At 43.5% G+C, this 19,147-nt stretch overlaps 1 protein-coding gene across 6 annotated transcripts in view; it reads left to right on the top strand.

Annotated features, from left to right (window-relative positions):
• The window catches only part of epha3 (eph receptor A3), a 147,491-nt gene that overhangs the window by 78,703 nt on the left and 49,641 nt on the right, over positions 1–19,147 (top strand). For 4 of the 6 annotated variants that reach the window (XM_080786345.1, XM_080786347.1, XM_080786350.1 and 1 more), the window contains exons 6-10: positions 1,865–1,995; positions 2,600–2,828; positions 10,215–10,339; positions 18,656–18,824; positions 18,964–19,069. In XM_080786345.1, coding sequence (XP_080642471.1) covers positions 1,865–1,995; positions 2,600–2,828; positions 10,215–10,339; positions 18,656–18,824; positions 18,964–19,069 — 760 coding nt within the window. The remainder of the gene's footprint in view (positions 1–1,864; positions 1,996–2,599; positions 2,829–10,214; positions 10,340–18,655; positions 18,825–18,963; positions 19,070–19,147) is intronic. The other 2 variants (XM_080786346.1, XM_080786348.1) reach the window with 1 other exon arrangement.

Genomic DNA, 19,147 nt, shown 5'->3' with positions numbered 1-19,147 from the left:
TTGAACAGCACGGAGGTACAGTAAAACATTCAGGCTGAAAGGATGTTTGTTTGCTACTGTATGTATTCAATTAATCAACGGTGCATAGAATATCAACACATTCATTCATGCAACTAGGCATGTAAAGAATGTATTGAGATAAAAAAAATAGCCCAGAAAAGTAGATTTTTTTATTTTAAAAAGAGTTCAGTAATGTGCTACTGTATTGAATATTTTTGCCTCGTGAACCTACAGTAGTACCGTGATTCAAATGATTCAAAAAGTTGAGGGAATCATTGCATTACCTAATTAATGTAATAAACACACACACAAATACCTATGCTTTACAGAGTTGGAAAAAAGGAATGTGTGGCCGCTCATTTCAAGGGGATTTAATATCTCCAGTATCTCCACATTTCTGACAGATTCTTTCTCAGGCCAGTTTAGTTTTGGAAGGAGCCAGCGATCCGCAGCCTTCAGTTTAATGGATGATGTCAGGACATTCCACATTGTGGTGGAATCCTCTCTCTCTCTCCTCTAATCCAGCACTTCTCAAACATGTTTGGCACAGGTCACCCTTGTAAATTACATGTTTCATTCACGGCACCACCTGAATGACATTCACTTTACAGCACTGTACATTTATGTCAAATGTGTAAAACTAAAATGTAAATCTTTCCCCTGAAGATACAGCATGTCATGAAGAAACATATCAGTTTCCTTTAGAACAGCTTGAAAATAACGTTTATACTTAAACGTTGAATTAAACACCCAAGCGTTCCTTTTCTGCGGGGGAACATTCACCAAAAATAGCCGATCTCCAAGCTCACAACGTGTCACAACTTGTTATATCTGCTATTTGGTGCTATTGCTTTTCATGAAGAAACTTGGCCCTATATTTTCGTAAATATTTTGCAACAACTTTGCCTTTTTCTTTTCTTTTTTTTTACTATTTTGAAAAAACATTTTTGAATGCCGGTAGTTAAAATAGCCAATCTGCAAGGTCACAACGTGTGGATGTAGATATTAGCTATTAACTATTCAAAAAAGTAGCTTAGGGATAAGGGGTTTAGCATGGACGAAAATTGAGCCCTTGGCTATCCCTAATCGTATTTGCCATTTTCTACTATTTTAAAACATTTTAAAATAGTTCAACTAGACAATCTATCGACACACTGTGAGCTTGTATCAGCTATTTGAACTATTTTAAAATTGTAAAAAATGGCAAAAACGTTTAAGGGGTAAGATATAGCTGATGGTGTACTGTAGGCTGACAAAGAATGCAAAGGTGTTTAACTCTGGTCCGTTTTACCAGATCTTGAGGGTCTAACAGCAGGCGAGCATCGGCCGACACATCGCCCAATCGTCCATTATAAGATAAAAAAAAATCATCTTTTCGGGCGACATTGCTCCGTCCACTTTCGACCATCGCCTGTTTGCCGGTTATCGCCGGTCCCATTGACAAATAATGCACTTCCGGAAAATTGGTCTGGCTGTGACCCGCTGTTAAAATGTACTGTGAACTGAAGTGACATTGATGAATCCCAAATGTCATCAAAGTATCCTGAGACACCCCTGGACTTGCCTCACCCTAGGGTGTCTCGCGGTCGTCCTCAGACGAGCCTTCCATCATCGCTTCCAGTCATCCCCGTTCTCCATACATCCGGTCAGCTCGTTGGTGCTTTGCGCTCCTGCATCTTTCGTTAACATTATGTTAGTATGTGCCCATGTGTTGGTTCCCACAGCACCAGTTTGCTGGCTGGCAGCTCCTGGTGTCTTTGGCAGTGTCCTGCAAGTCTCACAGCACACACTTTGAGAAACCCTGCCCTCATCTCCTCTCCTCTAATAATCATTCTCTCTTGTCTCCTCCTCTCCTCTCCGCCAGGACCGCCCTCGGCTCCCAGGAACGTGATCTCGGCCATCAACGAGACGTCGGTCATCCTGGAGTGGGGCTGGCCGGAGGACGGAGGCGGCCGGCGTGACCTCACCTTCAACGTGCTGTGCCAGCGCTGTCAGGTACAGTATGTGCAGGGCTGCAGGCACACACGCGCACACACACACACACACCTTAACCGTGCTGTGCTGTGCTGTGCTGTGCTGTGCCAGTGCTGCCAGGTACGGACCAATTGGACGATAATCGTTATTTATTATCGTGATAAAAAATGGCTAGATCACACACTTATCGTGGCGATTTACATTTATTGTGAAATTGTCCTCCCGTCATACGTCTAGCGTTGGTTCTTGCGTCCACCAGGTGGCAGTAAAGGTGTTAAACCCCTCTGTACTTGATGAAACGGACCTGTGCTCTTTTATCTCTCTTCACTGTACAGAAAATTATTCACCAAAAATAGCAGATCTACAAGCTCACAACGAAACGACAAAAGCAATAGCACCAAATAGCAGATATACAAGTTGTGGCGCGTTGTGAGCTTGTAGATCTGCTATGTTTGGCGAACATTCCCCCTAGAATAGGGGTTTTCAAGTGCTTAAACAAAAGTGTTATTTTAAGTTTTAAGCATATTTTGATTATTGCGATATTGTTAATTATCAAAGTAATTATTTATGCCTCAATAATCGTGACATCGTCACCTTAATATTGTCCCATCCCTCCTACCAACAGGGCGGCGCCACCGGGTCCCCCTCCTCCACAGGCCAGCGGTGCGAGCCGTGCCGCCGCAGTGTGCGTTTCGTGCCGCGGGCCGCGGGCCTCCGCAACACCACGGTGACGGTGACCGAGCTGCTGGCTCACACCAACTACACCTTCCAGATAGAGGCGCGCAACGGAGTGTCGCCGCTGGCGCCCCAACTGAGGAACTACGCCACTGTGAGCATCACCACCAACCAAGCAGGTATACACACACGCACATGCACATGCACAGTTGCACACACATGCCTGAACTGGGGAACTACACCACTGTGTCCATCACCCACCAACCAAGCAGGTATACACACGGCAGAGTCCTGCACAGGTCAAAATTTTAGTTCACTTTTTTTGTACGTTTAGTTCAGTACCGCCCGTACCAGTACCTGTGAACTTATAAAAGTATATTTTTCTTCCGTCAAACTCGGGTACCCGCGGATATCCCGATTCTGTAGTGGAAATTGTATTGGAAATAATTAAATACTCCAGTAAAGTAAAAGTATCTCAAGATGTTACTTACAGTAAATACAGTAGTTGAGTAAAGTTAGTTACTTTGAAGCAGTGATTTGGATCCATTTGTACCCTCTCAGAGTTTAAGAGGGATACATTAACACTGGATCCCTTCAACGTTGCACTTGGCAGCCAATTGAAGTGTGAGTTGTTAACAATTACAACACAATACTGTCATGTGCAATAACATGTTACTGCTCCGCTCTCAATGCTAAGTATAATCGTTACATTTAGCCATGTTCCGGATTGATGCTCGCATGTCTGTACTATGTCTTTGTCCTAATGTCGCTATTTTCACTTGTAAACTGTTAATCCCTGCCTTTATGGCCAAGATGTTATTATAAAAGTTAATGTAGGAGGAGAGAGGAGGGGACGGGAGGGGAGGAGGAGTGGAGAGGATGTATTTCAGATGTATTTTTCTTTCCTTCCCAGGCGTGTGCTTAATCCAATTTAACAGTACTCGTGTAGTCCAGGATGGTGTGTGTGTGTGTGTGTGTGTGTGTGTGTGTGTGTGTGTGTGTGTGTGTGTGTGTGTGTGTGTGTGTGTGTGTGTGTGTGTGTGTGTGTGTGTGTGTGTGTGTGTGTGTGTGTGTGTGTGTGTGTGTGTGTGTGTGTGTGTGTGTGTGTGTGTGTGTGTGCGTGGGTGCGTGTTTGCGTGTCATCCCTATAATCCTCATAAACTCAAGGCTGATGGAGAATATGCAGGTGCAGAATGATGGTGTGTGTGTGTGTGTGTGTGTGTTTGTGTGCGTCTGTGTGTGTGTGTGTACACGTATGATCCAACTTGATATGATCTACCTTAAGGATGAAACTTGACCTTGTGACCTACGTACAGTATGCGTAACACCAGTGTTGAAATGAGTCACTGAGACACAAATACTTTTTGCAGTTACCAGTAACTTAAAAAAAAGTGTAAAACCTTTCTCAGTTCAGTAAGGCATTAAAGTTAAGCCATTCAAACCTGGAACGCATGCGTCGCCTTATAGCTTTTACACTTTAACTACTATTTCAGAGCTACCAACCTGCACACATTTTGTGTACCAACCACGCAATTATAGGCGTATAGACACCTAGAATTGCGTGGTTGGTACACAAAATGTGTGCAGGTTGGTAGCTCTGCGTATTTTAAACTTTAGCTGTTCTACAAAATAGCAGTGCCACGTTACGAGCTTGTAAATCTATGTTTTTTACAGTATTTCACAGCAAATGTTTTAACTCAGATCTTTGCTTCTGGAGGTCCCTGGAACAACATATTTTCAGATGGGGGTCAGCGGCTGAATAAATATAATTTTTGGGGTCCTTAGTAATAGTTGCCACCAAATAGTAATAGTTGCCACTGACATAGAATTAGAAACAGGTTTTTCAGAAAACTGTCAGGATTTAGAGGACATTTTGTAGAATCGACCCCGGGTCTTAATTGGTTAAATGACTTTTGAATGGCCGCGTTGCTCATTTCTTTATGTAAAAAGAGCCTCTGCCAACATGAGAGGATTAAAGGTTTATTATGATCCTTCTTCTACTCTCTCACCACGCCATCCCTCCTGGGATGCTCTTAATGTGAAGTAGCAGGCTATACACACATTAACACGGTGTCTGCTTTTAATCTGAAGTGTTCCTTGGCCTGCCAATCAGGACATGAGCGACATTCACATTTTCAGACGTGCATGCGTGCACGTGCATATACTGTACAGTGTATCAACAGCGTGTATGAGCATAATATCAACAGTACTATTAGGCTTATACTGTAATATTCATTATCGAGAAGAAACCACCTAACTCCATTTGGAGGTTTTTGATTAATATACATATACATGATGACACACTAAATCTATAATACTATTATTATTGAAACATTTTCCACAGATTAGATGAATGGAGACAATTATGAGGATTATGGACACACACAAAAAAGTTATAATAATTGCAATTGTCTGAAATAATTGCAAGCGGTCGATTGTGTAATAACAGCGACAGGCCTAGAAGAGACCCAGATGGAGACCAAGAGACAAAGACATGACAGACAAAAGAGACGCTAAAGCTGGTAGAAAAAACAAAAAAACACAATGGCAAACGTTTTTCACTTGCCGAACTGGATAAAGTTTTATGAGGACAAACTAGTTTTATACTCAGTGTTGAGGGGAGGGGAGGGGAGGGGTTTCACAAGTTTTAAAATGTACTGTATATCTTGAGAAAACAGCAGATCTACGAGCTGACAATGAGTCGCATCGCAACGCGGTGTGAGCTTGTAGATCGGCTATTTTCAAATGGACGAAAGGTATAAAGGAATTAAGTGGTTAATGTATAGTTTGTAATAATAATATAATAATTTAAATCTACAAAGTAACTAAAGTTTTCAAATGAATATAGTGGAGTAAAAAATACAATATTTGCCTCTGAGATGTAGTGGAGTAGAAGTAAAAGTAAAAGTAAAAGTTGGAAATACTCCAGTAAAGTATAAATACATCAAATACTAGAGTAAATGTATATTTTGTTACTTTACACAACACAGGTTACTGTTTCCCTGAGGGGTACAGTACCTCATTTATGCTGCTGCATCATCATCATATGACATGAGAACATACAAGCTGCATCATCATCATATGACATGAGAACATACAGTACAAGCTGCATCATCATCATATGACATGAGAACATACAAGCTGCATCATCATCATATGACATGAGAACATACAAGCTGCATCATCATCATATGACATGAGAACATACAAGCTGCATCATCATCATATGACATGAGAACATACAAGCTGCATCATCATCATATGACATGAGAACATACAAGCTCACAAGGTGTCGTCCATGCAGGCGTCCATGTTGTGACACCGCCGTATGGCAAAGTATTAATGGGGCCTCAGCTAGGAACTATACTGAGCTTATAAACCCAGGCTGACATCGGAAAGATAACAAATAATATAATACAGTATATACTCTTAAAACCTCCCAGAGAGGCCAGGAAGAGAAACAGGGAGATTAGTGAGAGAACGAGAAGTCGGTGATACGAGAGAGGGAGAGGGATAGAGGGGGGGGGGGGGGGGGGGAGAGAGAGAGAGAGAGAGGAATGAACAAACGCATCACAGATTCCTGGCCAGAGCTGGGGAATTTTTCTTGAGGTTTGGCGCTTTCAGGTCTCAGCGAGATTGATTCGCCTCTCGGACTCTCTGCGCTGCCAAGGATCTCCTCTCTGCTTTGGGGAGGGAACGGGATGCGCTGAAGGATATTTATAAAGAGTGGATCGGGACGGGATGGGATCTGTTGAGTCTGTTAAAGCCATGCCTTTGTTTTGGGAGTCGGGGTGAGGGGGGGGGGGGGAGTGTTTTATTGAGAGATGGGAGACATCCGATCCTGGTCGTTAAAGAAGAGGAATAGCGGCCTGGGATCAGCCTTGTAAATGTCCATGGCTGACGGTTGGGCTGCAAGTGTTTTGGAACGCGCCGATCTACGAACGCTTATAGGCCGTGTGCGTGCGTGCGTGCGTGCGTGCGTGCGTGCATGCGAAAGCTCGACAGACAGAGGCCACTTCTGGTCAACTTGTTATTATAATATTGGCATATTATCTTGCTATTATTATTTCTATACTGTATTTCATACACCGTATATGATATCATATACATTTTTCATAAGCGAACAGCACACATTTATATTCACAAACTAAAGACTAAATCCACTCACAGCTAATAAATTGAAATATCATTTCATTTTTATTTTTCCTATTCAGTTCCCGTGGCCTTCACTATCATAACTACGTTTTATGTGAAGGTTTCCTCTTTCCACGTGTCCGATGAAGCCAATGAAGTGTTTAGTTTGAGTACTTGAGACAGCTCCGAAAGCATGGCCGATCCCTGTGCTTTCTGCCCCAGCCCTTCCTCCTTCGATGCATGATGGGACAGAAAGCATGAAGGATTGTGGGACAAGGAATCACACCGTGATGGGATAAGTGGCCGGGGCGAAGAATCGGCAGCAGCAGAGACGTGTCAATTGGATTTTTTACACATTCATTCATAACGTAGTGTCACCGTATTAAAATGTTATGGGAAGCAGCAGCTGCTGCTGCTGCCGTGTTTGGAGGATGGTGGGAGATAGTGGAATTATGATATATATATATATATATATATATATATATACAGTATATATATATATGACGTCGAAATTTAAAGAATATTTTTTTCTAAATCATGACAATTTTTTGAAAGATTTGAGGCACATTTTAACGATTAAAAAAAATAGACTTACAAGTTTGTAGATCTGCTATTTTTCAATAGCTAAATGATAACATAATGCTTAAAACCCAAAATGGGTTAAAATGAAGTTGAATCAACATACATTTATATTCATAAGAGTATGTATGTCATCACACAGCATGTTTTCATTCACAGTAATTAAAATTGGCTTTTTAGGGACTTTTGATTAAAAATTCAGACCCTTATGAAGTGAACTGTACTGTACTGTACTGTACTGTACTGTACTGTACTGTACTGTACTGTACTGTACTGTACTGTGCAAGCCCTTCTCCCTGGCCTGTGTGTGTCTGTGTGTTAGGCCACAAACATAGCTGTCTATAGGAGTGGTTGCACCATTCAAAAAATACACAACAATGTAAATGTTCCCATTGTTTTGGCATATATTGTTAGGTATGCCCATATGATGACCAATGCTTTTCCACACTAAGGGCTGTATTTTGCGTGTCTTAAGTACCAGGTCTTATTACTTAACTTAAGACCTGGAGGTGTGATCAATGCCATTTGGCTATTCTGAGTGGCCAAAGAGCATCGACCACGCCTCCAGGTCTTAAATTAAGTAATAAGACCTGGTACTTAAGACACGCAAAATACAGCCCATAGTGTGGAAAAACTTCATTGCACTAGGTATTTAAGTTTTGGGGAATTTAGGGAGGAGAAGAGAGGTGAAGTTATTTGACAGCACATTTTGTTTTAGTCATAGATTGTTTCAGTGTAAGTCTAATTTTAGTCCACTAAATATCATAAGATGTTATTGTTGCGGGCCTTGATGGCGTCGTAATGGCTGATTTTACACATGTTGCATTCATGGTAATAGCCGTTCTACAAGCTCAGATGTGAGCATGTAGTCTTAGCAAAAACCATGTTACGAAAGCAAACATATACATTTTTGTCAGGGAATTAAGGTATAGTCGACAGCAATCGACTGTTGTGGAGGTGGTGTAGAAAGGGAGCGGTGTGGCAGAGGAGGAAAGATGGAACAGGAGGAGAAGAGAGGAGTGTGGAGGAGGTGTGGAAAGGGAGCGGTGTGGCAGAGAGGAGGAGAGATGGAACAGGAGGAGAAGAGAAGAGTGTGGAGGAGGTGTGGAAAGGGAGCGGTGTGGCAGAGAGGAGGAGAGATGGAACAGGAGGAGAAGAGAAGAGTGTGGAGGAGGTGTAGAAAGGGAGCGGTGTGGCAGAGAGGAGGAGAGATGGAACAGGAGGAGAAGAGAAGAGTGTGGAGGAGGTGTAGAAAGGGAGCGGTGTGGCAGAGAGGAGTGTGGAGGAGGTGTGGAAAGGGAGCGGCATGGCAGAGAGGAGGAGAGATGGAACAGGAGGAGAAGATAGGAGTGTGGAGGAGGTGTAGAAAGGGAGCGGCATGGCAGAGAGGAGGAGAGATGGAACAGGAGGAGAAGAGAGGAGTGTGGAGGAGGTGTAGAAAGCGAGAGGAGAGAGGAGAGGGAACGTGATGGAGGTGTAGAAAGCTGTCTCAGAGCACTGTGTGTCTGGGCGTAAATCACAGCTAGGCGTCAGCCACAGAGCCTCGGAGCCAGTAAAAGTGTGCAGCCTCGCCCCACCATCACATCAGCACCAGACCCTCCAGAACCCTATAGCCCGCATCTGGATTCATTAGGGGAGAAGTGCTAGGGGAAGCAGACATGCACGCACGCACGTGTACACGCACGTTGTAACCACACTTTTGGGAGGGCCATTTTTACACTTTGCTTTGCCAGTTTTCAACACACACACACACACACACACACACACACACACACACACACACTGTAATTATGCACGTGCATGCAAATATTGTGAGTGAGAAATGAATTCTCATTTTGACTCACTTGTCCTCACATGAGAAATTATCATGTCATTCAGAGAATAAATTTCTCTCTTACAACCAGTCACATGCACGCACGCACACAGGAGCCCGTGTACAGATTCACATACACATGTACACACATCAAGGGCTACACGCATACACGCAAAACACACATCTGAGGCCACATAATCACAATCAAGCAAGGCTCCAACATTTCAAAGACAAACATGTTTTTTCCTGTGGTCTAATAAAATAAAATAAAGGCTTCTAAAGCGTCAGACAGCTGGTCTGCTGCAGACCACAACTCTCACTGCACCGCAATTAGACAGCCAGGCAACACTGGATACTTAAGTGCATTTACTCAAGTACTGTACTGTTTTGAGGTCTCAGAGGCAATCTCAGAGGCAAATGTTGCACATGTTACTCCACTACAATTATTTGGAAGTTACTTTATATTACAGTTAGTTACTTTGCCAAAACAAAACATACATGAACCACTTCAGCCCTACAGGCCTATATTTAAACTTTGGAAATAGCCAATCCACAAGGTCACAATGCGTTTTTGCTTTTTTGGGAAATTGTACTCTCGTAAATTCTGAATTCAGGACTTTTACTTGTATCAGAGTATTTGCAGAATTGATACTGAGAGAGAGAGAGAGAGAAAAGGGGAGGGGGGTGGGGTGGGGTGGGGGTAGTCCTGTGTTGAATTAGTGAGCCAGATTGGGAGCATGTGAACGTCCCCGCTGGGCATGGAGACACCAAGACCGCGAGTGAGGCCAAACCACAGCGCCCCCGGTCGGTGGGAGGGACAGAGCGGGGAGGTGGGAGGGACAGCCCAAAGATGCTCAATGTAGGAAGATAGCCCAACCGCTGCTTCTCTTCGCCACTAGAGGTGAAATGGTACACAAAACGGTCTCCTAAAAGAGCCGTCGTCTGACGGCAGATCTCGCGAACCTCCTTGTGATTATTATACAACTTCCACTGAGTTTCTCTTTAATGAAAACTGTCTGTCTGTCTCTCTGTCTCCCAGCTCCCTCTGCGGTCTCCGTCATCAGGAAGGAGAGAGCGTCTAAGAACAGCATGTCTCTGTCGTGGCTGGAGCCAGAGAGACCAAACGGCATCATCCTCGACTACGAGGTCAAGTACTACGAAAAGGTCAGCGGAATACACTCTCTCTCTCTCTCCGTCATGTAATGACATCTTGACCAGACAGCAAGCATGACACACAAAAAAATTGCGGCATGAATCTTTCAAGCTTAAGTCACACTACGACGTGGTGTCAGCTTGTAGATGGGCTATTTCCGCTAACTTTGAAACGGGGCTAAAGTGATTAACTCCTAATTATATTTGTTTAAGTTTCAGTTCCCAAGACTCCATGCCTAGAAATGCAGTGGTGTCAAAACCACAACATTTCTATGTGAAATGTAGGGACGTGAAAGTCTTCGGCTTGCAAAAAGCAAAAACAAATAGACGAATACTCCAGACAACACTGGTCTTCCCCTGTTCTCTGCCCTCAGTCAATTTCCTCTTCTCCCCGCTCTGTCCCGTATGAATAGAAACTGCATAAGAAATAAATTATCTTAAAAATCATCCCACCCTGAAGTCATTCACCCCGCAACCCTCTTCTTGTTCCATTCAATCATTTTCCCTGAGGTTCTCTAGACGAGATGTTATTTTCCCCAACCCAGGTTCAACAGACGCAACAGCTTTCACACAGATTATTTTTTATTTTAAAACTCTGAGCGCTTGGAGGTAGGGTGGTGTTCTATACTGTAGTTTTAAAACCCTGATCACTTGGAGATATGGTGGTGTTCTATAGTTTTAAAACCCTGAGTGCTTGGAGGTATGGTGGTGTTTTATTTTAAAACCCTGAGCGCTTGGAGGTAGGGTGTTATGGTGGTGAAAGAGCGTGTATGCTCTCCTCGGGATGGCTTGGTTGAACAACATGCTGTGAGAAAGATCCTATGCAGTTTCCCCGGTAGGACGTAGCGCGTGGAAGGAACACATTATTCCAACCAGTTCCTTCCTCCTCCATCAGGCGCCCTAGCATTGACTAGCATTATGAGCTTGTAGATCTGCTATTTTCAGAGTGCAACACCCGAGCAAAACAAAAAGATGAAATTACTTATTTTAGTCTAGTTTTTATTTGTTGACGGAATTGTTAGTATACAGTATTAGAGTTTTAGTCATTTAGTCATTTTATGTTTTATTTATAGTTAGTCGACAAAATCAAAATTTCTAGCCGACACTCGGCAACCATATCCTGGAAAATGTAAAAGGAAAAAATATCATTTTATGTGAAGGCATGTTTGGTCACTCAACTGGTTGTCTGTCCAACCATGGTTGGCTCCAGCAGGCAGTTGAGGCCTCTTCTCTCCATCTCAGCTCCACATGTTGTCGAGTATAAACTATGTGCTCCAGTGTGAGGTCTCAGAGACCCGTTGACTGAACCAATAATTATGGCTTTTTAAGCTCCATGGTAATGCATGAGAACTGATGGCCTCTCCCAATATGTGTCAATGCAACCATACCAGCAGCCATCTGCTCCATTCCCATGACTTAATCCTCTCTCGCTCTCGCTCTCTCTCTCTCTCTCTCTCTCTCTCTCTCTCTCTCTCTCTCCCCCTCTCTCTCTCTCTCTCTCTCTCTCTCTCTCTCTCTCTCTTAACAACTGCAGGCACTTTTTGGAGCTGATAATGTTAAATAGATTTTGACCGCGACAGAGGCGCGCAGTCTCAATCGAACTTGAGCGAAGTTTGCAAACTTGCAAATATTTATTCCAAAGTTTCGGATCTGAATTGCTGACTTGCAAATTCCCAAACATTGTGAACATTTCGTCTCCCTCTGGCCTACTGAAAGGTGGATTTTCAGGCCTGTTTTAAAGGAAGCTAGTACTAGTAGTGAATAGTGATCCTTATTTTTTTAAGTCCCGTTAAGTCAGGTATGCGGGTACTTACTGAGGGCATTCAGGACGACGCCGCCTTTACAATTTTGAATGTCAATCCCATTACCGGAGCCTGAACTGTTAGCTGAGACCCACTGGGTGCAGACAGACACACAATCATAGTAAGTCTGTGAGGTGGTTGTATCCCATTAGACACCCTTCTCCTGTCACAACATAGTCTTGCGTGTTCAGACTGTTGCCACACGCAATTTTCAAATGCTTCCATCATACAGTCTGGAGCAGCAGAAACTGTGATCATGAGCAAGTGAAGTGGAAGTTACATCGTTACAGTGCACATACAGTACCGGTACATTTATCCTAATATGAAAATAATCTAAGCATTATAGCTTGCTGCTTAGCAGAAATGGAAATAAAAAAAATAAATGTTAAGATATTTTAAAATATATCTTTGTGAAAGGAAATGCCACCTGTGAGTAATAGTTGTCTGGCTCCGCGAGACCGGTGGTCGCTCTTTCTCTCTCCCCTCTTCTCTGTATGTGTGGGGGTGTCTCGACCAATGGTTTGCTCCATGGCAGTGTGTTAAAGGTGTGTTGCTTTTATGACCGATGGTAAAGTGTATCTGTCTGTGATGAACCTGTCTGTCTGTCTGTCTGTCTGTCTGTCTGTCTGTCTGTCTGTCTGTCTGTCTGTCTGTCTGTCTGTCTGTCTGTCTGTCTGTCTGTCTGTCTGTGTCTCTCTCTCTCTCTAGGAGCTACAGCTGACATTTGATAGTGAAATTAGAGAGTGGAATCACTCGAGTGTGTGTGTGTGTGTGTGTGTGTGTGTGTGTAAATGTTGGTACTGTGTGCGTGCGTGCGTGTGTGCGTGTGTTTTCACAGCGAAACTGATGTGTGTGCGTGCACGCCCCTAGTTCTGGGTTCCTTGAATGCCATCCATGTCTTCCGGCCTCCTAATCCCATGATTAGTAGGCAGACGGGACGGGAGCCTCCTCGGCTCGGCTCGGCGCTAAGCGCTGCTCCCAGGTCAGCCAGCCTTATCTAAGCTGTCACAGAGCGCACGTGAAGGCCTGACTGCGGACCAGCGGAGGGTGTGTGTGTGTGTGTGTGTGTGTGTGTGTGTGTGTCACTGTGTTGGCTGAATGATGCACACAGGAATGTGTTTTGACACAACTTTTCACCAGACCAACCCACTGAACCGTCACGACTGATCCTACTTAATCATCACGTTTCCCAGCAATGACTTCAGACACTTTGACCACACACACACATGCACGCACGCACACGGGCACGCACACACACACACACACACACGCACACACACACACACACACACACACACACACACACACACACACACACTCAAAGTGGTCGGATGTAAGTACAGTACATTTACTCAAGAACTGTACCTATTCATTAAGAACAGAGAAAATGTTCATCTAGATTCCAACAGATTTCTGAAAAACCTATGTTTCTATACGTCGTTGATGCCGAACAGAAACCTCATGGTAACATTTTGAGTGCAGGCCTTTCATATTGTTTTATTGCCACAATATGAACGCACGCACGCACGCACCCCTTAGAGACCCTTAGAGGAAAATACTTTGTTCTTGTTACTGTTAGAAAGAATTAGGACTGCACGATATGGACAAAATGTCATATTTTCAATACATTCAATATTACCGTTAAAATGTCATATTCTATATTTTAAGTGTTGCAACATTGAAAACTAAATATTCTTAAAAAAAAACTGTATAAGAAGTCAATATCACTCACGATATATCGATATATTGACGATATATCATATAGCGATACCGTTGCCTTTTTGCGATACTGATATTGTGCATGTTCATACTTCAATAACGATATGATAACTATATATTGTGCAGCGTTAGAAAGAATCCTTGCAGTATGCATCTGTATTGTATTAATCACAGGTGAACTGAATGACTGGCTGGCATCACTACTTTGAACACTGAGCTATAGGACGGTGTTGATTTTGACAGCACATTTTGATTCTAGTTTTAGTCGACTAAATGTACCGTTGATTTTGTCGACAAAAACATATTTTGGTGGGCCTTGATGGCGTCATAATGGCCGATTTTATACTTGGTTGCATGCTGAAAATAGCCGATCTACAAGGTTGCGAAGCACAACCAAACATAAAATGGCTTGTCTTTTAGTTCTACTGGATCTCTTCTCCATTAGTCCCTCCCTATCATTTTCGTCATAGTTTTAGTCGACGAAATCAACATTGCTATATGACATCCAGGAGGGACCCCCAGAAGAGCTGAGAGGTTTTACCCTGCAGGATAGAGGCCTCTTCATGGGGTAGGCAGCGGGGGGTGAGGGCCTCTGGCTGCTGGAAGAAGACAGAAAAAATTACATACAGTATGTGGTCATCATTCAAAACCGCACTATAACTCACTTATGAGACGCACGCACACACACACACACACACACACACACACACACACACACACACACACACACACGCGCGCACGCACGATGACACATATCATTGTATATGCAAAGAGAGTGTTTTTTAATGGAGCTATGTTTACAGGAGTGCAGCTGCCTGCTCTTTCTGAGCCACCTGTGTCTCAGCGCTCCAGTGAGTTTAAATATTCTACACAGAATGCACATCACATCAGGTCTGCTTGTTCCTGTCCTGCATTTCATTGTGTGTAGTTTTTTCGAACCTGAGGGTTCGAAGGGGAATGTTCAAAAGCTATTAGTGATGTCAAGGACCCCCACGTTGACACATTAGGCAGCATATTCTCATACGCATTGACTGCCAAGCACAGAATATTTTGTCATGTGGTCTTTTCAGTGGTTTTTGACAAAATTCGTCATTGGCGGAGAATTATAGATATTTTGTTGTCCTCATTCATTTTGTACCAAGCAGTCATCAGGGTACAAATAATCACATACACATACACAATACGCAGATAGATCACACAATGCATTGGCAATACTACACATGCAGCTCCTCTCTTTGAGAGAGGAAAAAAATACAGAAAAATCTACCAATCATAGTTCCACTGTGCATTACATTTCATACACAGAACTGAGATGGGGACTGCTTGTTCAGAAGTCCTTGAAGCCCTATAGCCTGCAGCGAAGGTACTGTGTACCGTCACCCCCGATGGTGGAAGATGGTATTGGCTGTGTAACGGACCGTGCGTTCTGTGCCTATCAATAGCTTTACCCTTCCTGAGTACCCAGGTCTCATGCATTGATGTCATACTCTCTCAAGTCGTAAAAAGAAAATCATGCAGGGCCTCGTAACTCACTATAGGATGCACCATTATTATTTAGGCAGGCAGAAAATACGACGTTTCGACCTCACAGTCTTTGTCAAGTAAACCAGATAACAACAGGACATGACGTCTTATATACATTTTGTGAATAAAAGGCTATTTTCCTCCATCTGGTGACCTGGGGTGGCATGATACAACATGATTAACATCTCAATTCTGATTGTACACATGATTCACATGATTAGAGGCAATGTGGAAAATTATTTACAACATGATTTAACGATTGTATAAAAATAGAGAAAAGTTTAAAAAGTAAAAAAAACATTTTGACATTGACAATACTGAGAGCAGCAAGTATAGAACCCAAATATCCCTAAGGGCTGTAGATGGTCCTTAAAGGACAGTAATATGGTAGATGGTCCCCTTAAAGGACAGTAATATGGTAGATGGTCCCCTTAAAGGACAGTAATATGGTAGATGGTCCCCTTAAAGGACAGTAATATGGTAGATGGTCCCCTTAAAGGACAGTAATATGGTAGATGGTCCCCTTAAAGGACAGTAATATGGTGTCTAAGGGCTGTAGATGGTCCCCTTAAAGGACAGTAATATGGTAGATGGTCCCCTTAAAGGACAGTAATATGGTTAGATGGTCCCCTTAAAGGACAGTAATATGGTGTCTACACCAATTTACAAAATCTGTTGTCTTATATTTAAAAGACAGAACCAGAAAAAAGAGAGAAAACAAAAATACACATGAACTCTTATACAATCCTCTACTGGCTATATTTAAAGAAATGGCCTAATGTCAAACTCTTCATTGAGTCCTACGGGTGCCATAGTTTTAAGATAATGGATCCACCATAATTCTCTTTTTAAAAGGAGATTGTCTATATCGCCCCCTCGTCTTGGAAGGCGTACTTTTTCTATACCCAGGTATCTTAAAGATGAGACATTGTGGTGAGCCTTTTTGAACTGTAGTGCTACTGGGCTTTATTCATTTGTTCTGATAGTACTCCTGTGTTCTGATAGTACTCCTGTGTTCTGATAGTACTCCTGTGTTCTGCAATGTGCGTTTTGTTTTCCCGACACTCAAGTCGTACCCCACCGACATATCTTGCTGGACACATTGATGATTTTTTTTGGAGTTTGTTCTTATTAACCAATGATATTGAGCCATACCAGGAAACAAAACAAAAAGCCAACGCACTCTCCACAAAGGATCGATGGAAGAGCACCATTAGTCTTGTTTTCCACATTATACTGTCTCGGTCTGCACGTAACATTCAGCCTCTGCTGACCTTTTTTTCTAGATGGCATCATCCATGTCGGCTGGGAATCAATCAAATATGACCTCCTTAGTTTTCTTAATATTCAACTGAAGGAAGTTACTCTTACACCAACCAGCAAACTGATCCACTGTTCTTCGATAGCTTATCTCATCATCCTGATCCTCAATCAAACCAACAATAGCTGTTGTCGGCTAATACAGGTGTTATCTGAGTCACTTCTACAGTCGCTTGTGTAACTCATTGAGTATTGTGAACAAATACAGTTCAGTTCTTATACTGTAGCTTTAAAATTGCTTCTCGATGTCAAGCGACGACGTGGTCACACAACGGAGTTTGAAGCTTTTCCATCGGGACCGTGTAGGAGGGAATGTTCTTGGGAAGTCCTGACTGGTGAGCTTCTCAGAAGAAGAGAGAGAGGCGCACTTGATGTCGGAAGTGTGCAGATGTAAAGTGGTTGGTCTCCTCACGGCCGGCCGGAGCAGAGGGACTGAGTGGCGCTTAACGGTGAAGATAAGCCCATTCCAAGTGCACTTTGTGCAAATACAATTTGTGGGAATACACGGCGCTGATTGTTTTTGCATGTTTTTATCGCTGTAATCTAGAGAGGAGAGAGAGAGGTCGAAATCCACTTTAATTTGGCCTGTTTATTTATGTGAGTCCTGCGGTGAAGGAATGCAAAGGGTCTCTCTCTCTCTCTCTCTCTCTCTCTCTCTCTCTCACTCACACACACACACACACACACACACACACACACACACACACACACGTATACACACCACCTCCTACATAGCCTCCGTATTTACAAGACTTATTTTGCACTGCTTTTCATGTGTGTGTGTGTGTGTGTGTGTGTGTGTGTGTGTGTGTGTGTGTGTGTGTGTGTGTGTGTGTGTGTGTGTGTGTGTGTGTGTGTGTGTGTGTGTGTGTGTGTGTGTGTGTGTGCGCGCGTACGTGTGCTAGGTGTAATCAGACACAGCTCTGTTTAGATTGCTGGATCAAAAAGCAGTCATATTAAATTCATGTGGTATTCTGCTGGTGATACGCACACACAAGTGCACACACACGTGCACACACACAGACACAGGCAGATTTAGGGCCCCAGCCCCACCTGCGTGTGATTTTCAGGGGATCACATGTTGTCCGTAGAGCTGAACAATGGCAAGCTGTGAATGGATTTATGGCTGTGATGAAGAGACAGGCCTGCATAGATATGTTACCTTCTATGTGTCACACGTGTGTGAGTGTGTGCCTGTGTGATGTACCCTGTTCAAGGTCTCTAAAGTCCTCACAGCAATTGTATAGATCTCCTATTTTTCGGCATTAGGTTTGACGGTGAAGAGAAAAGCGAACAAATTGCAAATGTTCGGCATCCGTGAAATCGCTAAAATGTTCACGTCCTAACATGTATGGCAATTAAATCCGTGCATGCAATGTTCTCTGTTGATAACAAGGTCTATAAAAAGGTGTTGGACTAAACTTGGACATGACTTTGGGATGTTCCTTCTAAGATGAAGTAAGTTAAAAAACATGTGTGTAACAGTGTACAGTAAGTCAACTCCTTACGGAACGTCATTAATATCTGCCCTCGGCCCATTTTCCTCTCCTTCAACCTTTCATACGCTGGTTCAGAATTGGGTCGGACTGATAATGTCATTTCAATCTCTGCCTCCCGGCTGCAGAAGACGGACTCTTATATTACCCCAGGACAGTCTGGCAGGCTCAAAATGAGCCGGGACGCTGAAACTGACATTTAAGGTTTTATTTTTATTTTATATATACTAGACTGGTGCCCGGCTGTAGAGCACAGAGTCGGTAACGATGATACTAAAGATCTGTGTCCCTGTTATGCCGATAAATGGAGATTGTTTATGCCCTTTGTACAAGACATTCTTGTACTTCTGTTTATGTGGACATAAATAAAGTGTGTGTGTGTGTGTGTGTGTGTGTGTGTGTGTGTGTGTGTGTGTGTGTGTGTGTGTGTGTGTGTGTGTGTGCGTGTGCACGCGGTGTGCACGCAGGTGCAGCAGGAGCAGGAGACCAGCTACACTATCCTGCGGGCCAGGTGGTGCAACGTGACGCTGACGGGGCTCAAGGCAGACACCTCCTACCTGCTGCAGATCAAAGCGCGCACCGCGGCGGGCTACGGAGCGTCCAGCCGCAGCTTCGAGTTCGAGACCAGCCCCGAATGTAAGACTCGACAGCACAGTAAAGGCTTATCACCTAAAACCGTGATAATGGTTCGTGGCCATCATACAAGCGGCGATGTCCTTAAGCATTGACTGACTGTCTGTCTGTCTGCCTGTCTGTCCCCCCGCCCCCCTCTCAGCAGCGTTCTCCATCTCCAGTGAGAGCAGTCAGGTGGTTCTCATCGCCATGTCCTCCGCTGTGTCCATCGTTCTTCTGACCGTGCTGCTCTACGTCCTCATCGGCAGGTCTGTCCTCATGATCAATGACCAATAAATACACTGATCACATATAGGTCTGTCCTCATGATCAATGACCAATAAATA

The sequence above is a fragment of the Protomyctophum bolini genome (genome assembly GCF_963924005.1).
Source record: "Protomyctophum bolini genome assembly, chromosome: 16".
In the NCBI taxonomy this organism is placed as follows: domain Eukaryota; kingdom Metazoa; phylum Chordata; class Actinopteri; order Myctophiformes; family Myctophidae; genus Protomyctophum; species Protomyctophum bolini.
This window is presented reverse-complemented; position numbering and strand designations above follow the sequence as displayed.